Raw genomic sequence first — 24,772 nt, forward strand, 5'->3', positions numbered from 1 at the left:
TATTTAAAAACTTACCAAAGTTAATAAAACAAACAGCTTGATGAAAATTAGGCTAAAGATTTAGTAGCCTAGAACCAATAAAAAGGTGCGCATATCATTAGCCATTAGGCAAATGCAAATGAAAACCATAATGAAACACCAGTCCACATCCACAAAAATGCAAGGATGTACAGCAAGAACTAGAATGCTCACGCACTGCTGGTGATGTTTTGGCAGTTGTTTATAAAGGTAATCTTAGCAAACCCTCATCAGTCCCACTCCTAGGTACTTAATTACAAGAAAAAAACTTTTACTTGAATGTGCATCAAAGCTTTAATCATAACAGGCCATAACCTGAAACAACCCAAATGTCCATCAACAGGTGAATACATAAATTGTGGTATATCCATATAAAAGATCATTACTCAATAATTAAAAGAAACAAACTTCTATACACGCAACATGGATGAATCTCTAAAGCATTATGCAAAGTGAAACAAACCAGGCATAAAAGACTGCACACAGTATGATTCCATTTATTTTAAATTTTACAAAAGGCAAAATTATAGTGACAGAAAGCAGGTCAGTGGTTGCCTGGGGCTAGTATGAGGGGAAGGCACTGACTGCAAAGAAGCACAAGGGAATTTTCTGAGACGATGAAAATGTCTTATATTATGACAGTGATGGTTTCATAACTAGATATGCCTGTGAAACTAAATGTATTTAAAACTGGTCAATTTATTGCATGCAAATTACATTTCAATAAAGCTGATTAAAACATAAAGCTGGCACAAATTCAATGAAGTTCACTCACCAAACAGGGCTGTTTTAAGTGCATATTACTACAGCCATATACATTCTAAATACCCCTAAGGCATATACCTGTCACCTAGTTTATGCCTTTTATTAATTTCCTTTGTGTTAAGGGGAGAAAAAATAGTTATGGTGCTTCTTCATGTTTTTGTTTAAGGTCACAGGAAGTAGTCAGCTTAAAAAATTTTAAAGATTGCTAGAACAATTTGATTTTTCACTTTAAAAATCATATAATGTTAGCACTATGTTATGCTGTTAAAGACCAACTGGAACTTTTGTTAATATGTTTTCCCACTGCTTCTCAGAGAGAGTGGAAGGGGGGGAGAGAGAGAAAGAGAAACATCAATGTGCAAGAGAACATGGACCTCCCATAAGCACCTGACCAGATGAGGGGAGCGAACCTGCAACCCAGGTACATGCCCCTGACCAGGAATCAAATTTGTGCACCTGGGGCGACGCTCTAACCACTGAGCCACACGGGCCAGGGTGACTAACTGGAACTTTTAAGAAACAATCAGTCCAGAGGATCAACGGGAGGAGCTAGGGCTTATGGATGTCTCCTATGCAATTTTGAGAGTACATGAGAACTCTACAGGAAGAACTCTCTATACTTATAATAAAGCTCTGTGGTTCTAATTTCCCCTTCCCTTGTATAAATACCTCTCCAAACTGGCACACCAGGCAGAGTGTGAACCTGGCTTGCCATGTCTGCACGGGCTGGGTTGCAACCCTTTTCTTTTTCCTGCATAAATCATTTTTGGTGATGAAATGCCTAGTCGATATTAATTTTCAGTTAACAATGTATTAAAAAGTTTTTCCTCTACGAAAATGAATTATGGTTAATTTCTGTTAAAAGTTTAAAATATCTGGATATGGAATGAATGTTTGAAAGAATAAGTCATCTTTTCAAATATAAACATTTTCCTCAATCCAGTTTTCTGACCCATAGGCTTACATAAAAGTGACATAGGTATAGTAGTAATGTTCTACAACACTCCAACCTACTTCCAAGAAAACTGGCAAACTTCCTTAAATGTTCTGCCAATAGGATGGCAGCAATCCCGACACACCCACTGCCACACACACATGGAGTCAAAGGTCTCTTTTTCTTTTTTGATTAGAATTCCTATGTCCCCAGACAAAAGAAAATAAAAAAGACCACCATCTTTAAGTTCAAAAATACTGCTATTAAATTTAGGGAATTAGGAAAATTGTTACAGCATTCTATTTTTATACTGGGTTTATTCAGGGTTGATCTATAACCTCTATTTCCTTGCAATTTTGCCCACTTCCTATTACTGAAATTGGTACGCGTGTCACATACCTCCCCTTCGAAGTAAATTCAGTCCCACTACAAACAAATCACAGGAATACAGTTAGGGAAGAAGCAAAAAAAAAATGCTGCTGAGGGAAGCAAAAATCACCTGTAACCAAGAATGGAGCTTGTTAAATGCATACTTAAGATATAATGTCCTTGACTATGTCAATCCTGCAATCATACTGTTCTTCTTTATACTACACCTTCACTTCCAGGCAGAAAAACACACCAAAATAAAAGTAACCAGAATAAAATGTCTGACACCATCTAGTGAATGCCTTCAACATGCTCGGCACTGAGCTAAGCAATTTGCATGTGCTATTTGTATTCAATCCCAACAAATCCTGAGGAGAAAGATATTAATCTCTAAAATAGGGAGGCATTATATCAAATGGTAAAATTATTAAATATATACTATTAACCATTATCAGAAAAGTCTGGGAAAACACTGACTTATGGTCTTTAAACCCCAGTCCCCTCATCTGTAAAACACACATACATTTCTGGTTAAAACAGGCACTACTGTAGAGCACCTGGCACATAACAGCCACCATTTACTAAGTACCTACTGTCAGTGCCACTTATAGAGTCACTGAGCTAAGCACCTAGTGGAAAGCAGGGATAATAAATTTGGATGGTCTGACAAGCACCAACTCATGTGATCTCACAAACTGCACAGACTGTTTAAAAATTCTCTAGTGCAGCGATTTTCAACTGGTGTGCAGAAATAATTTTTAAAACATACAATACCTGACTTTTTAGTCAGGGGCACTGCTCTTTTCCCTTAGACTGTCCAATTAAAAAAAATAAAAAGACAGCTGTGTGGTGTGAAATAATCAGAATTGGCAAAAAAGTATTTTGTGTGTGTGTGCTTCAGAATTTTAGTAATTAGTTTACGCGTACCATGAGGTGAAAAAGGTTGAAAATCGCTGCCCGGTGTAATGAAAATTACTGCTTCTGGAAATCTGAAGAAATTCTCCAGTGAATTTACATTGTGTAAGCTGGCCTACTGCTACACAGACTAACTTCAAAAGCTAGCTTCTGCCTTTCTTTAGTTTGCCCATGAAGAAATGATGCAAATACAATTCTGAAATTCACATAAAGGTAGATGGCAATAGCCAAGTTTCCCAGTATAGGCCTCTCAACTAGATCTAAAAACATAAATGTGTAGAGAAAGAACAGTAATGTATGAATAACTCAGTAAAAGAAAAAGTGAGCAGAGCCTAAAGAGAAAATTAATCAAACAAAATTAGAAATTAAAGAAAACTTTGACATGAGATTATCCAATTTAATTTTTCATTTAAATTGTCATCATTAATTTGACAGGGATATCTATAGTTTTTTTCTTTGTCATGAAACAAATTTCCATCATGGATATGTTGTTAAACTGCCTGATTACTAGGGCCGACAGTGCATACATTGAACATGTAAGCTTCATAAACTGACTTTTCTGCTCATTGCAATGTAATTCTTATATTAAACCTGCACATTTGCTGGCTCCAACTCAGATGAAGTCTTTCTGGAGTAGTTAATAAGGTCTGGAGGGGGAAATTTTACTTAAATTACCTAATATTGTACTTTAAAGAGAAGTCTTTTCTAATTTTATTTCTTCAATTTTTCTAATCTAATCATTTAAGTGTCCTGATCTTGAAAAGAAAGAGTACAATACAAATAAAAAGTAGAAACTATTTGAGGACAGGATCACTTCCTATTCATCTCTGAGGCCTCAATGACCAAACTCGTGGCTGACAGGCTCCTTGCTCCCTCAGTAAATGTCTGCTGAGCAGTATACATGGAATGCCTTCCAACCAAGGAGTTGGTCTGGTCCAACTGAGAGTAACTGCAATCTGGCTAGCTGGGTATTACACAAGTGATCCAGATTGAAACACAACATGAATATGTAACAACAAGAGCTAGCACTAATCTAACACTTACTACATGCCAAACCCTACAGATGATCTAATTCTGTCCTCACAGCCATCCTAGAAGGGAGGTACTCCTACCATCCCCATTAAAACATATCAGGAAGCTGAGGCATGAAGGCTAGCTAACCCGATCAAGGTCACAATCAAAGTGGTATTCCACATCAGCTGTCCGTCTAGCCTCCACGGGAGATAGGCAGCCAGGCTCCTCATGCAGGATGACGAGACTGATCACTTATCAGGAAGATGCGAGCCTACTCTGATCAAACTTTTCCCAAGGTTCACAGGTTTCGATTCAGCCACACCTGCCCCCCACTTGAAACTGCAAAAAAGGGCACACTTATTACATGGGTAGCAGGGGTGGGTCAAATGGAACTACGGGGCAGTGTTCTGCCTCACTGCAAATCTGGACCATGTGGACCCAGATTGAACATCCTCATTAGCACTGTTATCTCCTTTATAGAAGCTGACCAACGCAGGTTTCTTTACACAGTCAACCTCATTCCCACCTGTGGCACACACAAACCCTTGATAAGAATCTTCAGCCCAATATTGTAATTATTTGTTTATGACTATCCCTCTAACAAGAAATTCTTAGAAGCTAATGACTGTCTTACTCAAGCATGTTCCCAGAGCCTAGCAGAGTGCTCAATAAATACTGGGCTGCACGAGAGATGCACACTGATTTATAACAGGAAGTGTAACTTAAAACAGCACAGTGTTAAATTTACTCATATGTGACTACAAAATGGAAGGTTTGAGAGGGTTCCGTTTTTTTTGTTTTTGCTTTTTTAAATATATCTTTATTGATTTCAGAGAGAGGAAGGGAGAGGGAGAGAGAGAGCTAGAAACATCAATGATGAGAGAGTCATTGATTGGCTGTCTAGCCCGCAACCCGGGCATGTGCCCTGACTGGGAATCAAACCCCGATCGCCTGGATCCTAGGTCGATGCTCAACCACTGAGCCACGCCTGGCCAGGCGAGAGGGTTCCGTTTAATTTAAACTCCCTGGGTACATACCAACCAGCAGAGAGGAAATAAAATCAAAGTATAAAGATCACATGGAAATAAGGAATTTTAATAGGTAATGAACAAATTCCCTATAATTAGGAACTGTATACTTGCTAATCCAAAGCTTACAATGGGGAATTTTTCAAGAGGGCTGATGCTAGAGGAGAAGCTGGTGGCGGACATACACCTGGAAGCAAAAGCTTCAACTCAACACTTCCTATAGTCTCCTGTAGTCTAAGAGGAAATACCCTCAGCCCAAGTAACTTACTCAAGATCACTAGAGCCTTGATGCTTTTCATTTCAGTCTTCTCACATCTTGTTGGGGTGTCATACACCATTTTTAGGTGGTGTTTTTTTTAAAGTAGGAGGAAGAGAGGAGGAAAAGTAAATCCAAACTCCCTCTTTGAGACAGACACATCATAACAAAGCTCAAGTGTCAAGCCTAAGACCCCAAAATGGGTTCCTTACTCTGAGCTAGGTCAGTTTACAATGTGCTTGCTTACTTATGGACCCCAAAGGCTTTATTTAAAGCTAAACATTTTGCTTGTAAGGAAGAAATGGTCTTGATAAGAGATGTGCACACTGGATCACAGTGACTGTTTTTTTCCTCATGATTCCCAGCTATGGTCTTCTGCTCCCCCAAGCCCCTAGTACCCTAGAGTCCTGCCCACAGCCCTGACCTCTCCTGGCAACCATTGTAACCTGTAACTCAGTGTCTGTCTGCAGGTCGCTCCCCTAACTGTCTGGAGACTCCTGCAGGGCCAGAGCTGTGCCTTTATCTTTGTAGATACAGGCTAAGATGTAGTAGTGCCTAGTGAATAAAAATTAATAAATTAACTTGCCAGTGTTTAGCCTTCTCTGGTGACCAAATAAGAACTGAGGTGTGACTACCAGATAAGGGCTCAGAGGGTCTATGCTTTAAAAAAAAAAAAAAGCAATGTGGTGTTTTAATGTACAGTTTAATACACCCACACAAAGTTCTGAGGTAAACACTGAGATGGTCATGAACCAGCCTGACAGTGTGTCATTCAATTTTCAACTAAGTCAAGATTTACTGAGCATTTCCTGTTACCAGGCATAATGCAGGTAAAAGTGGGGACTCCTATCTCCCCCTAATGAGGCCTCTGAGAATGAAGTCCACCCTCAGAAGGGAGATGTTGAGACAAAAACATACATCTTCAGAAAGTATGCCAAGCAATGTTAGCATGTGCTTGCAGGGCAACATGCACAAAGCAAGAGTGACTCCCAACAGCTTCCACTTGTCTTTGTGTAGTAAAGACAGAGACCTAACAGTAATAAGCTTCCTGGCTGCCATCATCAGGGTAATTAGACCCCTTCCCTAACTCACCACCCAAGCCAGTTTTCTAAGGCATAGGCTTCCCACCAGAACAAAAGGATATGACAACACTTATGTTAATTAGTTGACATCACTCACTAAAGTACAATTTGTTGAAGCATTACGACTACCAAACATGTGTAAGACTTTTATTTTCAACTGTACAAAGGCTCTGAAACCACCCTGTACAGAGTGCATATCTTAAGGCCAAACTCTAAATATACCCTGGGAGTGGAGGTGGGGATGAAGGTTTAGACACACAATTCTTGTTTTATCACCAGTTTCCTCCAGGCCCCAGGCCAAGCTCATCTACCTTCCCCTCCCCTCATTCCGTCAAACTCCTTGGTACAGACTCCTGCTAGCCTCTTACCTCTTTCCTCCCCTGTCTGCAGACACCCAAATGTTGATGTTTTTTAAAACATTCCCTTTTCAGAATCTAATTAATGACACTTTAAGCCTTCTTTGATATCCTGGAATGTACCTTTTTGTGCTGGTACTCCTTTACCCAGGCTGTTATTCCTGGTCTTGGAGCACGTATCTATACACCCATCTGGTGAAGATTATTCATATATTGAGGCAAAATAGTAAAAAGCTGGGAAAAGTCCTTGGCAAGTGGAATGGGGAAACTGAGACAGAGAGTTGAACAAACTGTAGAGCAATTTACAGCCAGATACAGAAGGCCACCTCCCTAGAGGTAACATCTAGACCTCAGTTTTACTTCAGTTCCAGACAAGCAGCAAAACCAGGCGGGTGACGCCACAACCAACTGTACTGACTAAGGACACCCAGCCCTGACGCTAACCAATCAGTGGAGACCACAACCCTGAAAGGGCACACCTAGAAAATGAATATTTTGCTGAAACCTCACCTAAGATTCTCCACCTGCAAAAAAGAAATAAAAGCCCTCAAGACAAAGGACACCAGCCATGCTCTCCCTCTGGGCCTCTGGGAAGCACACCTACACCTTTCCCTTTCCCCTTTCCTTCCCCCACAGGAACTCATCTCTCAAATCTAAAGGACCCCCATGAGACCTGCAACCAGGGCAGCAATGCGTAATGTGGCTCCTCCCGGGCTAATGCCCTGAACCTGTCCCCACGGCCCCCTTTCCTTTGACTTCCCAGTGAGCTAAAGCAGCCACCTTGACTCATTTCCTGTAACATTTCTAGGCTCTCTTGTTGCTTATTCTCTACTAAGCCCTTCCCTGTTTCACTGTCCCCAGCTTCAATAAACGTTCCCTCATAACAACCTGGACTTGTTTGTCAAATCTTGCCTGCACAAAGTCAAGAACCCACGCACTACCGGCAGGCCCTAGGCAGACCCACTCAGGGTTAGGTCCCCTGTTCAGTAACATCATCACTATAGACAACCTGCTCAAAAAAATAAAACAAATAAAACTGATGCAGTAGGAATCTTCAGAAACAGAGCCATGAAATGAAAGCCTAACATCTTTTCCCACAAGTAGCTGGTACCAACCCCGAGATTTCACTTCCACAGGGGATCATGGACAACACTGGTGCTACCGTGAGTAATGCAAAATCGTCCAGTTCTCTAACTTTTCCTCATCACCTTTCACAACTTGTCTGATGCTGGGCTGTGCAGGACCCCCTCTGCAAACCCTGGCATCATTCCACTGCACACTCCTTGCTGACTGAAAATGACTTTAATAAGGCTGCTGAAGCCAGTGAAGAATGGTTTCCAGGAATGTGTTCTGTGAACTAGAAGTAGGAAACCTGAGACATCTTCCAGGAGGATCCACCTAAAAAATATTGGTTTAATATTGAAATCAGCATGGAATAAAATGAAAAATTTGCATACATTATCAAAATAAAAGACAACTCCTTAAAGGAATGACTACCTCTTTAGGGTGTGTCCCTTGCCCCCAAGCAACTGCTTAGTAGAGAGCATGAGGGTATTAAGGGTAGATCCAACAGACAAAAAGCTCCAGGCAGTTTCTTTCTATGGGTGAAAAGGATGGGAAGATTTAAGTAGAAACAGAAGCCAAAGAAAATAGTTCAGAGAAAGAAGGGAAAAAATTTTTTAATGGTAGAAAGTCTTCTCTAAAGATATCAAAAACTAACATTTGAGTGCTCATGTAAAGCGTTGAACAAGTCTATTAAGCACGTGTATGTCCATTTTATAGCTAGAAAAGTCCATAATTAAATAATTTGTCCCAAGGACATTTATAGCTAGTAAATGATAAACTAATATGTGAAGAAAAGTCATCCATCTGCAAAACCTTGACCTTGTCTATTTACCAGGCACTGGACCCCAGGCAGAAACCAGCCATGTGGAAAAACAGGTACTCAGCCAATCAGAGTCCAGGTCCCAGAACTGTGGCCAGAGAAGGGGTGACAACCCCAGGCCTCTTCCTGCAACAGGGACAAAGTGCTAGGTGCCTTGGCCAACTTCTTACTGGTCTGCCATGCTGGGCACATTTAATGCACTTTCACCCGGGGCTGTGTGCCAGTGGCAGCAAAGCAGGAGGATTCATAAACAGATGTCACTGGCTTGACTGTATGGTCTAAAAACGGGCCCTACTGACCTTCAAATGTGCTTACACATGTAAAAGCCTGGTTTGTTTTGTGTTTAATATGAGTGTGTGTGTTGGTGGGGAGTGTGATTAAAATCTGCGTTATCATTCTGTATTATTATTCATTTTGTGCATTGACTTCTGGCTTAAATAGTATGAAGAAATCTTGTATTAAACAACTACTTCAGAATTCCATCAACTCTTATTTAGACATTGAGGAAGATGAGAGTCAAATACAACAGAAAGAAAGCTGTGGAAGGGAAAGTGAGAATCACTTAGAGCTGCTGTATATGTTATTCTATCAATACTAAGTACACATAACCGTTCCCAAAGAATTGTGGGTAAAGGACAGGAAGAAAATCACGGGTTTACAACACCGACACTTGTCAAAGAGCACTGAAATTGTTGACAAGTTCACACTGCTGAAGGCCTGATAGGAAAAGAACTCACACGAGTGACCAGCTGCGCCGAGTGATAAAAAGTGACAAAGCACACAAGAAGGTAATCGTGATAAGCGAGGGAGGGGAAGACACTATTATACCATATTAAGGGAAAATACATTGAAATATAAAGTAGACTGACACCTGCCTAAAATTACATTTATAGCAACTTGAGAAGTTTCTATAGACTGCCAGAGAATAGGCTGAAAATTCTCCAATCACAATTTTCTGAAGTAATCCATAAAAATTAACATCAGAATTGTATCTGAAATAAAAATAAACTACCTCCATATATTATGTATGCTAGACAAGCTATAATAACACAATTTTTTAAAGTGTAAGTTTTCAGAGTATCATTGTTTCAAATAACATTTTTAATGTGTGTAGGTTTCGAAGAAAATCCTTAATAGATCATTTTTCTTCACTGTAAAAAGAAAAAGAAAAAAACACATCTGAGGCAGAGAAGGATGGTGAAAGCCATTTCTCTGTGGCAATTACAATTTTCCCCATCCCCTAGATGTCCATATCCTAATCTCAGGAACCTGTGAATGTTAGTTCACACGGCAAAAGGGAATTAAGGTTGCACATGGAATTAAGGTATTAATCAGCTGATTTTAAGAGATTATTCTGGATTATCTGGGTGGGCCCAGCATTCTTAAAAGTGGAGGAGGGAAGCAAAAAGGGATGACCAAAGAGACAGCAGTGTAAAAATTTGGCCAGATGCTGCTGGCTTTGAAGATGGAGAAAGGGGCCACCAAGCCAAGAATGCGAGAGGCCTCCAGAAGCTTGAAAAGTTAAGCAAACAGATCTGCCCCAAGATGCTGCAGAAAGACACAGCCCTTACAACACCGTGATTTAACTTCTGGGATCCATTTCAGACTTCTGATCTCCAGAACTTTAAGACAGTAAATTAGCTTTGTTTTAAGCCACGAAGCTTGTAGTTATTTGTTACAGTTGCAATATGAAACAAATGAACCATCTTATCTGATATTAATTACCAAAATTGTTCTGTAGCAAGAAGTTTGGGAATAAGTAATACCTGAAAGTAACAACACTGGCTATACTGAGTAGTAACTGATATAGATGTCTAGGCTTCTGCTCCTGGGCATGATGCAGTAACAGGGACTATATGTACACTCCCACCTGAAACAACCAAACACTCAGACAAAAGACATGAAATGATAGTTTTCAGACCCTAAATATCACTCAACTAAAGACAACACTTCCTAAGAGATGGGAAACAAACAAGGTGAGCTCTATCATTGTCCCAGTTTGCTGACTTCAGAGTTATTAGGCTACAGTGCAGGGAAGGGAAACTGTGATGGAGCCTGGAGGTCTCTCTGAGTTGATGAGACAGAGCTGAGACTCCAGAGAAACGTAAGGCGTGATAGTTCATGGAACAAAATACCAGAAAAAGAGAGCTGCACAGACAACCCTGGAGAACTACAGAGGGTCTCCATCAGGTACTGATCAGCACACATGGTTAATTACTTGAGGTTGGGGGAAAAAATCATCCAAAAAGATTAGAACAGTGCCTGGTGTTCACACAGAGCTTGTTCGACCAGCCAAATTGGGATTTTGGATAGAGTATTCAGAAGGTCTTACCTCAGCTGTGGCAATAATTAGTCCTTGACTGAACACTGCTCTATACTCACCTAACAAATCTTAAAAGACCCAAAAAAGATCAAACTGTTTTCAAGTAACTTAACAGCATCTTAGAACAAAGCTTGATAGTATTTTTGGAACACAAAAATGTAGCACCTAACAAAATTCACAATGTTTGGCATCCAATTAAGGACTACCAAGCACACAAAAAGGTAAGAAAACATGAGGAGAATTAACTGAAAACAACCTAGAACTGGCACAGATGTTAAAATTAGGTGACAAGACAATAAAAAGGTATTATAACTGTGTTCCATATGTTCAGAAAGTTAAATGAGAAATGAAAAATATAAAAAAGACTGAGATCATACTTCTAGAAATAAAAACCACAATCTGTGAGATGAAAAATACTCTGAATGGGGTTAATGGTATATTAGACATTGCAAAAGAAAGGATTAAGGAACTTGAAGGCAAAGCAATAAAACCTATCCAAAATGAAATGTATAGGAAAAAAATGCAAAAACTAAATACTACACTGAGCTGTGACAGCAACTTTAAGCTGCCTAATATACGGATAACTGGAGCCCTAAATTGTAGTTGGGCAGAGGACTGAAAAAATATTTAAAGAAATAAGAGCTGAAAATTTCCCAAACTTAATGAAAACAATAAATCCATAAAACCAAGAAATTCAATAAACCCTAAGCCATGGCCGGTTTTGCTCAGTGGCTAAAGCACCAGCCCAGGAACTGAAGGGTCCCAGGTTAGATTCTAGCCAAGGGCATGTACCTCAGTTTTGGGCTCGATTCCTGGCCCTGGTCTGGGGTGCATGCAGGCCAGGCAACCAATCAATGTGTTTCTTTCACATCGATGTCCTTGTCTCTCTCTCTCTCCCCACAACCTCCCTCCTTTCACTCTCTGAAAAGCAATGGAAAAAATATCCTTGGGTGAGGATTTAAAAAAATAATAAAATAAATAAAATAAAAATAAACATGAAAAAAAAAACTATACTAAGAGACATCAAATCAAATTGCTCAAAACAAGTGACAAACAAAATCTTAAAAGCATCAAGAAAAAAAGATATGTTACATACAGAGGAACAAGATAAAGATGACATCAAATTTCTCATGGGAAACAATGCAAGGGAGAAGACAGTGAAGATAACATCTCGAACGTAGTAAAAGAAATTTAAAATATTTAAGATATGTCAACCTCTAATTCTATACCCAGCAAAAATATCTTTTAGAAAACAAAAACAAAATAAAGACAATTTCAGACATATAAAAGCTGAAAGAATTCATTCTTGGCAGATACACACTACAAGAAACATTAAAGGAAATCCTCCAGGCAAAAGGAAATACCAGGTAGAAACGTAGATATACAAAAGAATGAAAATCACCAGAAACGGTAACTACATGTTAATGATATAAATAAACACACACACACAATGTAAATATCTTGATAAAACCTTAAAAAAAAATTACTGACAGTTTAACCAAAAATCATGACGTATTGTGGGACACAAAACATGTAATCACAGTGGTCTTTGTAAGAGGGAGGCAAGTGATGAGAGGGACAGAAGGCAATGTGACAAATGAGAGAAAGTAGTTGAAATAAAGCCACACAGTGGAGTGAGGCGAGGAAGGGGCTACAAATGTAGTAGGCCTCAAAGCCCACAAAAGCAAGAAAGCAGAATCTTCCTTGAAGCCTCTAGAACATAGATGGGAAACCTTTTGTCTGCCAAGGGGCATTTGGGTATTTATAACATCATTTTCTGGCCATACAAAATTATCAACTTAAAAATTAGCCTGCTATATTTGGTCAAACATTTAATTAACTCACCTCACCCCTAATATGATGGTTGCCTTAGCAGGGCCAACCAAATTGTTTCATTGGCCTTATATGGGCCTGACGTTCCCCATCCCTGCTCTAGAAGGAACACAGATCTGCCAACACCTTGATTTTAGAATTCTGCCCTCAGAACTATAAGAGAATAAGTGTGTTGTTTTAAGGCACTAAAGGTGTAGTAATTTGCTGCAGCAGCAATAGGAAACTAATATAGGGTCCAAGGATTAAACTGGGGGCTGATCACATAGGTACCCTCTGGCCAGCACATTCCAGGCTCCCACAAGGAAAGCAGGTGATTAGCATAAGCCACCTGTACTTAGGTCTATTGATGGAATTTCTATTTTATTTCACTTATCTTTCTATTTATACATCAGTGCCTTACTTTTTCAATTATATAATGGCTTATGAGTTTTGTTTTAGTAAGTTGCTTGTGCTAGTCATACCTGATGACTTTTCTTTTTCAGCCCTTCCCCAACATTCCTATGTTTATTTTTTCCATATGAACCTTACATAAACTTTTCTAACTCTATAAAAAGTTTTGTTGGTATTTTAAAATTATATTGTGTTAATGTTAACTTAGAGAGAACTGGCATCTTGATAAGGTTGAATTCTCCTACCCATGCACAAGGAATGTCTTTTCACTATTCAAATGTTCTCTGCCTTCAAGAATGTTTTAAAGTTTTCCTCAGATTCTGCACCTTTCTTGTGTTTTAATTTATTCTTAAAAAGACTTCTTTGTTGTTGTTGCTAAAACTTTTGAAAGCTTTTGAGAATGTCTGAAGTATTTTAAAAACCTTTCAAAAGAGTTTTGGGTTAAAAAAAACCTCCTACAATATATAAACATAAACACATCAACTTGAAGGAACAAACATGTGAAAGTGTGAGAGAGTGATCTGTTAGCAGCTAGCAGCCCACATTCAGTGGCATCAATGGAGAAGTTTTCTAGATGGGATAGAGAAATGGGTTATCACCAAGAGAGTTCAGTGGTGCTGGCTTAAGATAATTGCTGCTGTAATTCAAACAACCTAAATCAACAACCTAAAGTAAAAGAGCAATAAGATATTCCACCTGACATACGTCATATCTATCCCTAATAACTCTTAAAACTAAAACTCTTAAATATACAAGAAATTTCCTATTAAGAATATTTAATTTCAACCAACTATATACTACAATCATGCGTCACAATGAAATACTTAAGGTATTATTACTGTAAGACTGGAAAGAGATAAGGATACCTCACTTTTTAACCACTCTTATTTAACATTGTTCTAAAGATCTAGCCAATGCAATGCAATAATACATACAAACATATAAATTAAATAACTAAGTTGTCATTCAATCATTTTATACCTACAAAAATGGCAATTTCATACAGTTCAACTTTGTGTGTGTGTGTGTGTGTGTGTGTATAAGGAAAATAAATAGAAAACATTATAAGGATGTCAACAAGTTCCAAATTTGTAACATTTTAATGCAATTCTAATGGAAACGCAAATAGTAATTTTAAATTTTCTTCAAAAATGATTTCAGGGTTCACAGGGAATAAGAACGAGATAGACAAGAAAATGCTAATCTCTATGCACAGGAAGAATTGTTATATATTATAGTACTTCATTTTATTAGAGATGAAAATTGTGTATTATACTATCACAAACAAGCACCCCCCAGCAATACTGACAGCCACAGAGGAATTGTAGCCAAGAACAAGCCAATCTGAGGGGTGAGGGAAGAAGAACTGTTGCCCCATAGGGCTAATTTGAGGATTGAGATAAGGCATGCAAAGTCATTAGCACAGTGTTCAATCAATAGAAAGATAGAACTTGGTAAACATTAGCCATCATGATCAAGTAATTATAGGTGTTACCAATATAGGCAATAACTGTGTACATAATATATTCCTGAAATGGAAAAAAAAAAAAAAATCAAACTTAGATATATATTAACATTTCAAAAATATTTTTTCTCATTCCGGTTCGTCTTTAATTGCTTATGGTTCACTGCTTCTCCTACCAAGACACAACTCAGGCCCAGCCGGCCTGGCTCAGCAGTTGAGCATCGACCTAGGAGATGGCGGTTCGATTCCCGGTCAGGGCACATGCCCGGGTTGCGGGCTCGGTCCCCAATGGGGGTATGGGGGAGGCAGCAGATCAATGACTCTCTCATCATTGATGTTACTATATCTCTCTCTTTCCCTCTCCCTTCTTTTCTCTGAAATCAATAAAGACATTTAAAAAACAAAACAAAACAAGACAACTCAATGTGCTGAACCCCTTAAAATGGTAGGGATAGGAAGAACATGACCCAGTCCTTAAACTGCAGAAGCTCATGATCCTATCTAAGTACAACTAAACCCAGATACAGTTGGGAAGGGACTAACAATATTCAGAAATTATTTCCTATTTACAAAGATCTGTAGGATTCCAATAAAATTAAATCTAAACTGCTTCTTCCCTCTTACACTTTCTCTCTTCAGCACAATTAGTAACCCATTTTCTCCTCCAGCCATAACCCAAGAGAAATCCCAAGTGAGGTCTACTGCTGCATTGGATCTGAAAACAGAAATTACTTCTTGATACTGCTAACCACTACTTCATGCCCCATTTGCAAATCAAGAAGCAATACTTCAGATAAACCCAAGTCACCAATTCAGAGAAGCATTTTTTAAAGTGGCCCAGTTTGGAAAAGCACACTCTTACATGCTGCTCTACCAAATAACTTTTGGAGTGACAAACTGAAGCCTTTATAAACACAGTTAAGCTCTTTATAAACACAGTTAAGTGTTGGAGAGCACCTCTGTACCATCAATAATTCCCTAGAAAATTTTCTGCAACCAATTTAACCATTCCCAAAAAAGAAGATCCCTTTGCAGGACAAAATGTCCACAGAGACATGTGGTCCACACCAAAGTCCTCTAATCAAAAACCCAAGTAGGGCTCTTGTCATGCTGTGGACCACAAACTGCTAATTAATTTGTATCAGAAGATTTGTCATAGGCTATTCTCAATCTGTACTGCTAGGAGTTTTTACTAGCATATGCTTTGATCCAAATCTAACATTCTAACTATATAGAAAAAAAATTAGTTAAGAACCAAAGTTAGATTGTCATTTAATTTTGCAGTAACAACTGACTTAAAAAATAGTCATAAATAGTTAGAACTTAAGAGATCTTAAAATACATTTCATTTTATAGGCAAATAATCTAAGGAAATACTTGATGTAGAATTTTTAGTTTCAAATAGAGTATGCTTATCATATACAAAAAATTAACTCAAAAGAGATTAAAGAACAAAATGTAAGACCCAAAACTATAAAACTGCTAGAAGAAAATGTAAGGGAAAAGGATTCATGACACTGGATTTGGTGATGTTTTCTTGAATGACGTCAAAAGCAAAAAATAGATGAGACTACATCAGACTAAAAACTGCTCTGCATCAAAGCATAAAATCAACAGAGTAAAAAGGCAACCTATAGAATGGGAGGAAATATTTGCAAATCATTTATCTGATAAGGGATTAATATCTAACATATATAAAGAACTCCTACAACTCAAAAACAAAATAACCCAATTCAAAAAGTGGGCAAAGGACTTAAATAGATAGTTCACACACACACACAAAAGAGCCAAATCCGGTGTGGCTCAGCAGTTGAGCATCAACCTATCATCGAAGAGATCTTGGTTCGATTCCCAGTCAGGGAACATGCCCGGGTTTCGGGCTCGATTCCCAATAGGGGGCGTGTAGGAGTCAGCCAATCAATGACTCTCATCATTGATGTTTCTATCTCTCTCCCCCTCCCTCTCCCTTCCCCTCTCTGAAATCAATAAAGATATATTAAAAAAAGAAAAAGAAAAAAAAAGATATTCAAAGAGTGACGTTGAGTATCACTAATTATTACAGGAGTGTAAATCAAAACTACAATGAGATATCTCACATCCATTAGGATGGCCATTAAAAACACTGTAAAAAATAACATAAGTGTTGGGAAGGATGTGAAGAAACTGAACCTTTGTGACTGTTAGAGAAACTGTAAACTGAACCTTTTGCACTGTTAGTGGTGCGGCTGCTATGGAAAATGGTATGGCAGATGCTCAAAAACTTAAAAATAGAACTACCATCTGATCCAGCAATCCCACTTCTGGGTGTATAATTAAAGAATTAAAAGAATTAAGGCAGGATCTCAAAAAGACATTTGCACACCCATGTTCATAGCAGTATTATTCACAATAGCCAAGAAGTGAAAACAACCCAAATGTCCAATGATAGATAAATGTACAAACAAAATGGAAAGGTGCTATATACATTCAAGAGCAGCCTTAAATAGGAGGAAAATCCTGTCACATGCTGCAACATGATGAACCTTGAGGGCATTATGCTAAGTGAAATAAACCAAACACAAAAAGGAAGTTCTACATGATTCCACCTATATGGGTATCTAAGGTAGCCAAATTCATAACAACAGAAGAATGGAAGCTGCCAGGGGCTGGGGAAGGAAGAGAGAAATGGGAAGTTACTGTTTAATGCGTACAAAGTTTAAATTATGCAAAATGAAAAAGTTCTGGAGATCTGTTGCACAGCTATCTAAGTATACTTAACACTACAGAACTGTACACTTAAAAATGGTTAAAATGGCAAATTTTATGTGTTTTTAGAATTTTACAGAAATAACCAAACAAATATAGCAGATTTGACCGTTTGTCATGACAGATCATGTAAAGGATCCTCTTAGACCTTAGGCATTTTTCAGACCTTTGCTCTCAGTGATATATACAACAAAATAAATCAAGCAAAAAGTTACAGCTTTCTAAAAATCTATCTAAAGCAATCACACAGGAATGAAAGAAAAACCAATCTAGTACTATAGATGAAACTAATTACCACTTAACCCAGCAATTTTCAACCTTTTTCATCTCATGGCACATAAACTTATTACTAAAATTCTGCAGCACACCAAAAAATATATTTTTTGCCGCTCTGACAAAAAAATAGGTATAATTTTGATTCATTCTCATGAGATAGCTCCTGTTGTGTTGGCTGTTGTCATTTTTTTATCTGACAATCTAAAGGAAAAGAGGTCACTGCCCCTGACTACAGAGTCAGGTGCTGCATGTTTTAAAATCACTGACTTAATCCAAAAACGCCTTCCTTAAGAAAGAACAAAACACCAGAAATGAACGTCTAGAGCTCCTGGGCTCTCCTGGAAGTCCATAAGAGATTTTGAGAAGCTGATGCCACTACCAGCCTTCAGAAATATCGCTAATTCCTTTTTATCCATGGCCAGTTTCTAAGAATATTCTACATGTCTAGACTAACTTGCCACACCAACCTAGAATTTAGTAGTCACAGAATGCAATATAGCCTAATCTAACCTAAGCAATATACCAGGTACCTAAAACATCAATATCAAGTCTGTTCCCTGGTTTATCCATTCATGGGGTTCCTTGGTTTCCTTTTAAAAATGTACATGACCCAAAATGGCTCGTGATTGTTATAATAATGGTTAACAAGTTGATAGGAAGTAATATGGACGATCACAGCACACACAGGTTTTGCCTGAACTGGCAGGTCTGCTCTCTCCAGCTGCTATACAACAAAATCTACCGTAAGTAGTACTAACATTCAGGATTAGATAGCTTAGTTTAGGACCAGATGGCTTGGAATGGAATCCTGGCTCAACCACCTACCAGCTCTGTTACCTTGGTAATACAGGCACACCTCATTTTATTCACAGATGTTTGTGTGTTTTTTTTATAAATTGAAGGCAAGACCCTCCACCACCAGCAAAAAGATTACAACTCGCTTTATTGTGGTGGTCTGGAACCCAACTGCAATATCTCTGAGGTTTGCCTGTATTACTTCATTTCTCTGTGCCTATTCCATGATCTATAAATTGGGGTTTTATGAGAACCTGAAATCTTAAAATCCAAAAGTTACAAAAGTAATGATTCAGGTAGTACTTACTACTCATTTTAGTTACAAGGGAAAGCAACATGTAGGGAAGTAAAAAGTGGTGTCACCCTATGTCCAATTACAGCAGAATTCCTAATAACATCTACATGCAAGTTCAGAGTTTTACATGTACTCGACCCTCAACCAAGGTCTCCGATTCAACAGCAGAGGATAAAGTCATTTTAAACCTTCATTTAAAACTGAATGCCCGCTACACATATACTGCAGATGTTAACAGAGGTTCTGCCCTACAGAAACTCCAGTCTGGGCACAGAATGGCACCCATAAAATAATTTAAGTAGCTAGATAAGGCAGTACACGATTAAGCTCAAAATGAATGATAGATGAGTGACAAAGGTGATGCAAATTCAGAGGGGACTGCAGGACTGAAGAGAAATGGAGAAAGTTGGGAGGTGAGAACCCACTGCAGTGCCCCAGGCTGGGGGCTACGGAAGAGCTGACCAAGAGAGTTAATAGGCATTGATGCTGCCTGGTAAAGAGTCAAAAATGAGACCAATGTGGCAGAAAGAAAAATCATGGCATTAATAAAAACCGGGTAACTGGAAGTGGCACAAGATAATTCTGCTCTGGACAAGTGCAATGTGCCGGTCAGACATGCACATGAAGGAAGATATCCCAGGGGCAGCGAGAGAACAGTGACTGACAACTATGGCAGGACGATAACCAAGAAGTACAAAGTCACAGGAACCAAGGGAGAAAAGTTCGAAGCAGCAGCTATCAACAGGCCTGACACTGCCTACCACAGACAGCAGGAGAAAATTCAGCCATAGAAAACAGGCCTCTTGGCAGTCTGGCAAGGACAATCAGAAAGCCCAAGCCACATACCGACGAAGGAGCATTTCTAAAATGTCAAGCACCAGCATTAATTTTATTTTCCCCAAGAGTAGTTTAGCTTATTACTACTGTGAATGATAACAAATTAGATGATTTTATATCTACTTCCCAAAGCTGATCTTTTTGGCAGGTGTCTCTGAGTCCTGCAAGGACTATAAAGAAGAGGAAATAGTCCTTAGGAAGAGAAAGGGAGGACACACATTCCAACTACAGGATTCCCAGGCTCTTGGCAGTAGTGAGCAGCTTTAAGCAATATTAATTCTACTTACTAGGCCCTAAATTAGTCACTCTACCCCCATACAAAGGATTTAAAAACCTCTCTTAAGAAAATCACTTTTAAAAATACTTTTACATTCATATAAAGTAATAATTTGATTACAATTAAATACTACTCTCAATCAATTCTACATCCTAAGACAAATTACCTAATCAAATTAGGTTTTTTTCTCTTTCTTTTGGCCTTTATTCCTAAGCACTTTGTTCATATGCTTTGTAGATAAAACATTTTTATATCCTCCTGCACGTCACATATACAGACTAAAACAATCACCGACTGTGATTTTGTCACCAACTAAAACAATCATATTCTTGAAAATTTATCCAAATTTATATTTACTAGACAAATAAAATGGCCTTTTTATTTATGATAAATTAAAAGACGCGCAGGCCTGCGTGGCTAGATTGGGCCTCGTCCTGTCCCGTGCACTGAAATGTTGCCGGTTCCATTCCCAGTCAGTGCACATGCCCAGGTTTGATCCCTGGTTGGGGCACATGGGGGAGACAACCAATCAGTGTTACCAATCAGTGTTTCTCTCTCTCATCAATGCTTCTCTCTCTCTCTCTCACATCAATGTTTCTGTCTCTCTCTCTCTCTCTCTTTGTTCTCTCTTTCCCTTCCTGCTCTAAAATCAATAAAAAAATAAACCAAAAGACAACCATGCCTCCCATAAACCCATTTCATAAGGACAAAATAGTCACAGGATATTAAGTACAGCACAGGGAATATAGTCAATAATACTGTAATAACTAAATATGGTGCTAGGTAGATACCTGAAATACTGGGAGATCACTTTGTAAATTATATGGTTGTCTAACCACTGTTCTGTACACCTGAATTAAATATAAAATAGTATTTCATGTCAACTGTAATTGAAAAATAAAATCTTTTTAAAAGCGTATGGAGGCCAGAAGAGAGTGAAACAACAATTTTTACCGTAAAACAGGCCAAACTTTCACAGGAGTTACAAGTCTAGCACGCACTGGTGGCTTCTGTATGAGAAATAGAGTTCTTACACACACACCTACTTTCATGATTGTCAACGTTTAGATCTTAGCTTTAAGAAAAATCTTAACACTAATCCAGAAAAATGAGTTATTTGTAGTAATTATAGTAACTTCTACCTCGGGTAACTCTTGCAAAGTCCCTATAAACTGTAGAGCACAACTAAAACATTCTCAAAGTCCCTTTTCTCTGGATTATTGATAGCAAAACCTCATAAGTCAGTAAAGACGATGTTAAGTATAGTTATGTTGCCCAGTGGTGTGTCTCAGTGGTTGAGCATTGACCTATGATCCATCCAGGAGATCTTAGTTTGATACCCGATCAGGGCACATGCATGGGTTGCGGGTTCGATCCCCAGTGGGGGACGTGCAGGAGGAAGCCGGTCAATGACTCTCTCATCATTAACGTTTCTCTCTCCCTCTCCCTTTCTTTCCCTGAAATCAATAAAGACATATTTTAAAAAACAACAACATATAGTTATGTTAAGACATACAGGATGTTAAGACAAGGAATGGCTCATGCTCTGACTTTAGAAAATTAACATCTAATCCAAATATGAAAAACTGCATTCAGTAATATGCTATTTCTACTGGTTTTCTTCAGGAGACATTGAATTCTACTTTGTTTTTAAGATTTTTTGGTGAAATTCTACTGCAATGATGGAAAACTATATAAACTTACAAAACACCCAGAGAACCATCATTACAATTACAGGTAAATCTTAACTTTGAAAAAGAAAACTAGTTTATAGCACTAAAATAAGCACAAAAAATCCCAGGGGTGTCAATGGACAAACAGAACTCAGCTATCTTCAGAAATCTGCCGACTTACTGAAAAAACTCAACAGCATCCTTTTGGGGCAAATGCTGCTTTTGTGCCCCATCTGATGCCAAACTCATGGTATCACAATCGTGAGAAAGTTAATCTCATTTCTCCTACTTAAACAAAAACAACACTAGAATTTGATCGGCAGGAAGGTTGATAGCAAAGGTCATTTTTGGAGCTACCTTCAGAAATATTTGATATGAACCAGATCCATTCATGATGGGCAGAGGCCTATGTTCTATATTAGTATAATCTCCATCAATATCTTAAACTGCTCATTTGTACATTCAAATTGTTCACACAGACACAACATGGCCACAAAAGATAGGATTCTACCAGGACCATGTCAGATTCAACCACATCTTTTCATACTTTATATCCTGGTAGGCATTCTCCTCGCCTGACCCTTACATTTATGGCGCTTAGAGAGGGGCACTAAAACTTATAAACTTATACAAATGGGAAATTAGCAAATATAACTTAGGCTGTTCTTTTTCAAACAAGGGATTTGTTTCCTTAACTATACACAAAGAATGGCTCTTGGGGGGAAAAAATGTATAAAATGGCTCTTGGAAAAAATAAGCAGTAGGACAATACAAACTTAATGTTTTACTAGACTCAATCATTCCTTTATTTCCCTGTGCTAATAATGGCCCATGAAGGCAGTCATTCACTCAAACAAATGTTCAATGTCTCCTGTGTGCCTGGCACTGTGGAAGGTAAGTAAAGGTACAGAAAAGCAAGGACACAATGACTGCCAAGGACGACTTTAAACTCAAAGAGAGAAGCCCATTACATTATTGTACTATTTTAGGTTTAATGGACACCAACTACATGCCAGACTGCGCTGGGCACCATGGACATACAAGAACAATCAACTCACTGCAGGTTTGTAACCAATGATGAATTACCAACGCCAGGCCTGACTGGTCCTAAAGTATCAATATTTTATTCTGGAAATAAACCTGCATCTGTCCATTAATCCTTTCTATAGATGGCAATTTTTTCAATAATTTCCACCTATGTTAACCCAGACTGAGGTTGCTTAAGAGAGTGAAATGAGTAAATGTAATGTCTTGAACAAAAATAAACAGCAAACCGAAGCACATTTGCACTTTAACATTAATTTGGTTTGCTTTTGCCAGTGCTTTCAATAACAACAAAAAGCAGGTAACTTTGGTCATAAAGTGAAATATCAAATTTTCTTGCCATGGCAGTTCAGTGTGAAACAAAAGCTAGGCTAACAAGTTTTGTTTAGCTTTTAAAAAACCATTCACTGTTAGTCATTTCTTCAGGAAGGCTCTGTGTGACTCATTTCCCTAGGCTCAAAAACAGGTAGTATTGACAAAATTAGATTTGGTGTTCTAGGTGTCAAAATAATATTTAACCCTGTAAAAGTACCGGTTTACAGTCATACTATACTAAGTTTTTAAAATAGGGGCGAGCCCTTGACTGTAAATTATAAAGGTTTGCAAACTAGAGACTTGACATTTGTTTTTAAAGTCTTTCATATTGAAGATAATGACACCCAATCACGAATCTTAAAAAGTGTAAACAGACTTTCCATAGCTTACTGGAACGCTAAATAGAATTGGACTATATATAGAGAACTGTTAGCTAAACGTCCACCAACACTGCAAAGCGATACTGAAGAGGGAAACTGAAGAAACAAGATTCCTCTCCTAGAAATGGTTGGACAAATTCAAAGTAAAATGTAAGCTGTGTTTCGAAGCCTTTCCACCAGTCTCGCTATTTTCACTCTATTTTAAAGTCAGCTCTGTTTGCACGCCGTTATTAAATTCACAACCAAGAAAAAAAAGAGTCCTGTAAAATTTGCCTATTAACAGCAATCAAGTCTAAAAATATGTCCCCCCCGCCCCCCAAGAGTGGGCCAAGTGGCAAGAATATCCGAGAAGTCAGGAAGTTTTGAATTGGCAGTGACAGGAGACAAGGGGGACGACAAGGGGAAGAAATCACGGACAACAAGAGCAACTCGGTGCTGCCAACGCCACGAGCTGGCATCCGGACCGCAAATTCGCCGTTCCGGACGTGGCTCGACCCGACAACTTTGGGCGGACGGAGCCGCACACCGCGGCCCTGCCTGCCGGTCGCAGCCCACAGCGGCCTCCGCGAGGGCGCGGTGACAGCGCGGGGCAAGGGAGACGCCGGCCGGTGACACCCACCTTCCTTCTCGGCCCGCGCCGCGGCCACGACGAGGGTCATTACCAGGTGCAGCGCTCCCAGGAGGCCGGCGGCCGCGCTCCGGGGGCCCCCGCCGCGGCCGGCCGCGGGCTCCAGCCCGGCCCCGGGGGACGTGGAAGCGGCAGCGGTTCCTGCTGCTCCTCCGGCCCGCTTCCCCATCCCTGCCGGCCGGGGGCCGCCGCGCTCGAAGTCTGGCGCGGCCCTTCTCGGCGAGGCGGCGGTGGCGGCGCGGGAGCCGTGGTCCAGGCTCGAGCAGCGGCGCCGGGGACGAGAGCGGCTCCGGGCCCAGGGCTCGGGCTCCGGGCGTGTGTGCGTGTGAGCGAGAGTGTCAGTCACTGCCGCGGCCTCGGCATCGCCAGCGAGGAGTCGAAGCGGAGAGGCGGCGGGTCAAGCACGGCGGGCGGCCATACTGGAAAAGGGTACGGACCACGGGCTCCGGGCGCTGGCCTGCGAGGGGCGGGGCACGGCCTGGGCACCGCCCCCGCCGTGTCGATACCTGGGGTCCGCCGCTCGGCTGTCCGCCCCGGACGCCGAGAACCCGAACTCCTTGTCCAGCTCTCGGAGGCCCGCGGCTCCACCGGCCAGGCGGAGAGGGGACAGCACAACCCCAACCCGTCACGCTGCCCCGCAGGTAGAAAGAGGGAGGCGGCCCGGTCCTGGCCGCCAGGACTTATGATGGCGGCGCACGCTTCGCAGAGGCTGTGACGTCGATCACGTGGAGACCCGGAGGCCTCGCGGCGCAGCCGCCGTGGTGTGGAGGCGGGGCTGCGGGGCGCCGGAAGCGGGGGGTGGGGGAGGCCCGGCAGCTGTTCTGACGCTGGGCCGGGCGTCCGCGTCTTTGGCGCTGCAGTGCAAGCGCCTGCC

The 24,772-nt window shown here is 40.0% G+C and overlaps 1 protein-coding gene across 1 annotated transcript in view; it reads right to left on the reverse strand.

Moving 5' to 3' along the window:
• The window catches only part of TMEM131 (transmembrane protein 131), a 181,348-nt gene extending 157,047 nt beyond the window's left edge, over window positions 1–24,301 (reverse strand). The window contains exon 1 of the mRNA XM_087823705.1: window positions 23,890–24,301. Coding sequence (XP_087679831.1) covers window positions 23,890–24,067 — 178 coding nt within the window. The 5' untranslated portion in view covers window positions 24,068–24,301. The remainder of the gene's footprint in view (window positions 1–23,889) is intronic.
• Window positions 24,302–24,772: the final 471 nt, after the last annotated feature.

The sequence above is a fragment of the Miniopterus natalensis genome, chromosome 13 (genome assembly GCF_054644295.1).
Source record: "Miniopterus natalensis isolate mMinNat1 chromosome 13, mMinNat1.hap1, whole genome shotgun sequence".
Taxonomy (NCBI): domain Eukaryota; kingdom Metazoa; phylum Chordata; class Mammalia; order Chiroptera; family Miniopteridae; genus Miniopterus; species Miniopterus natalensis.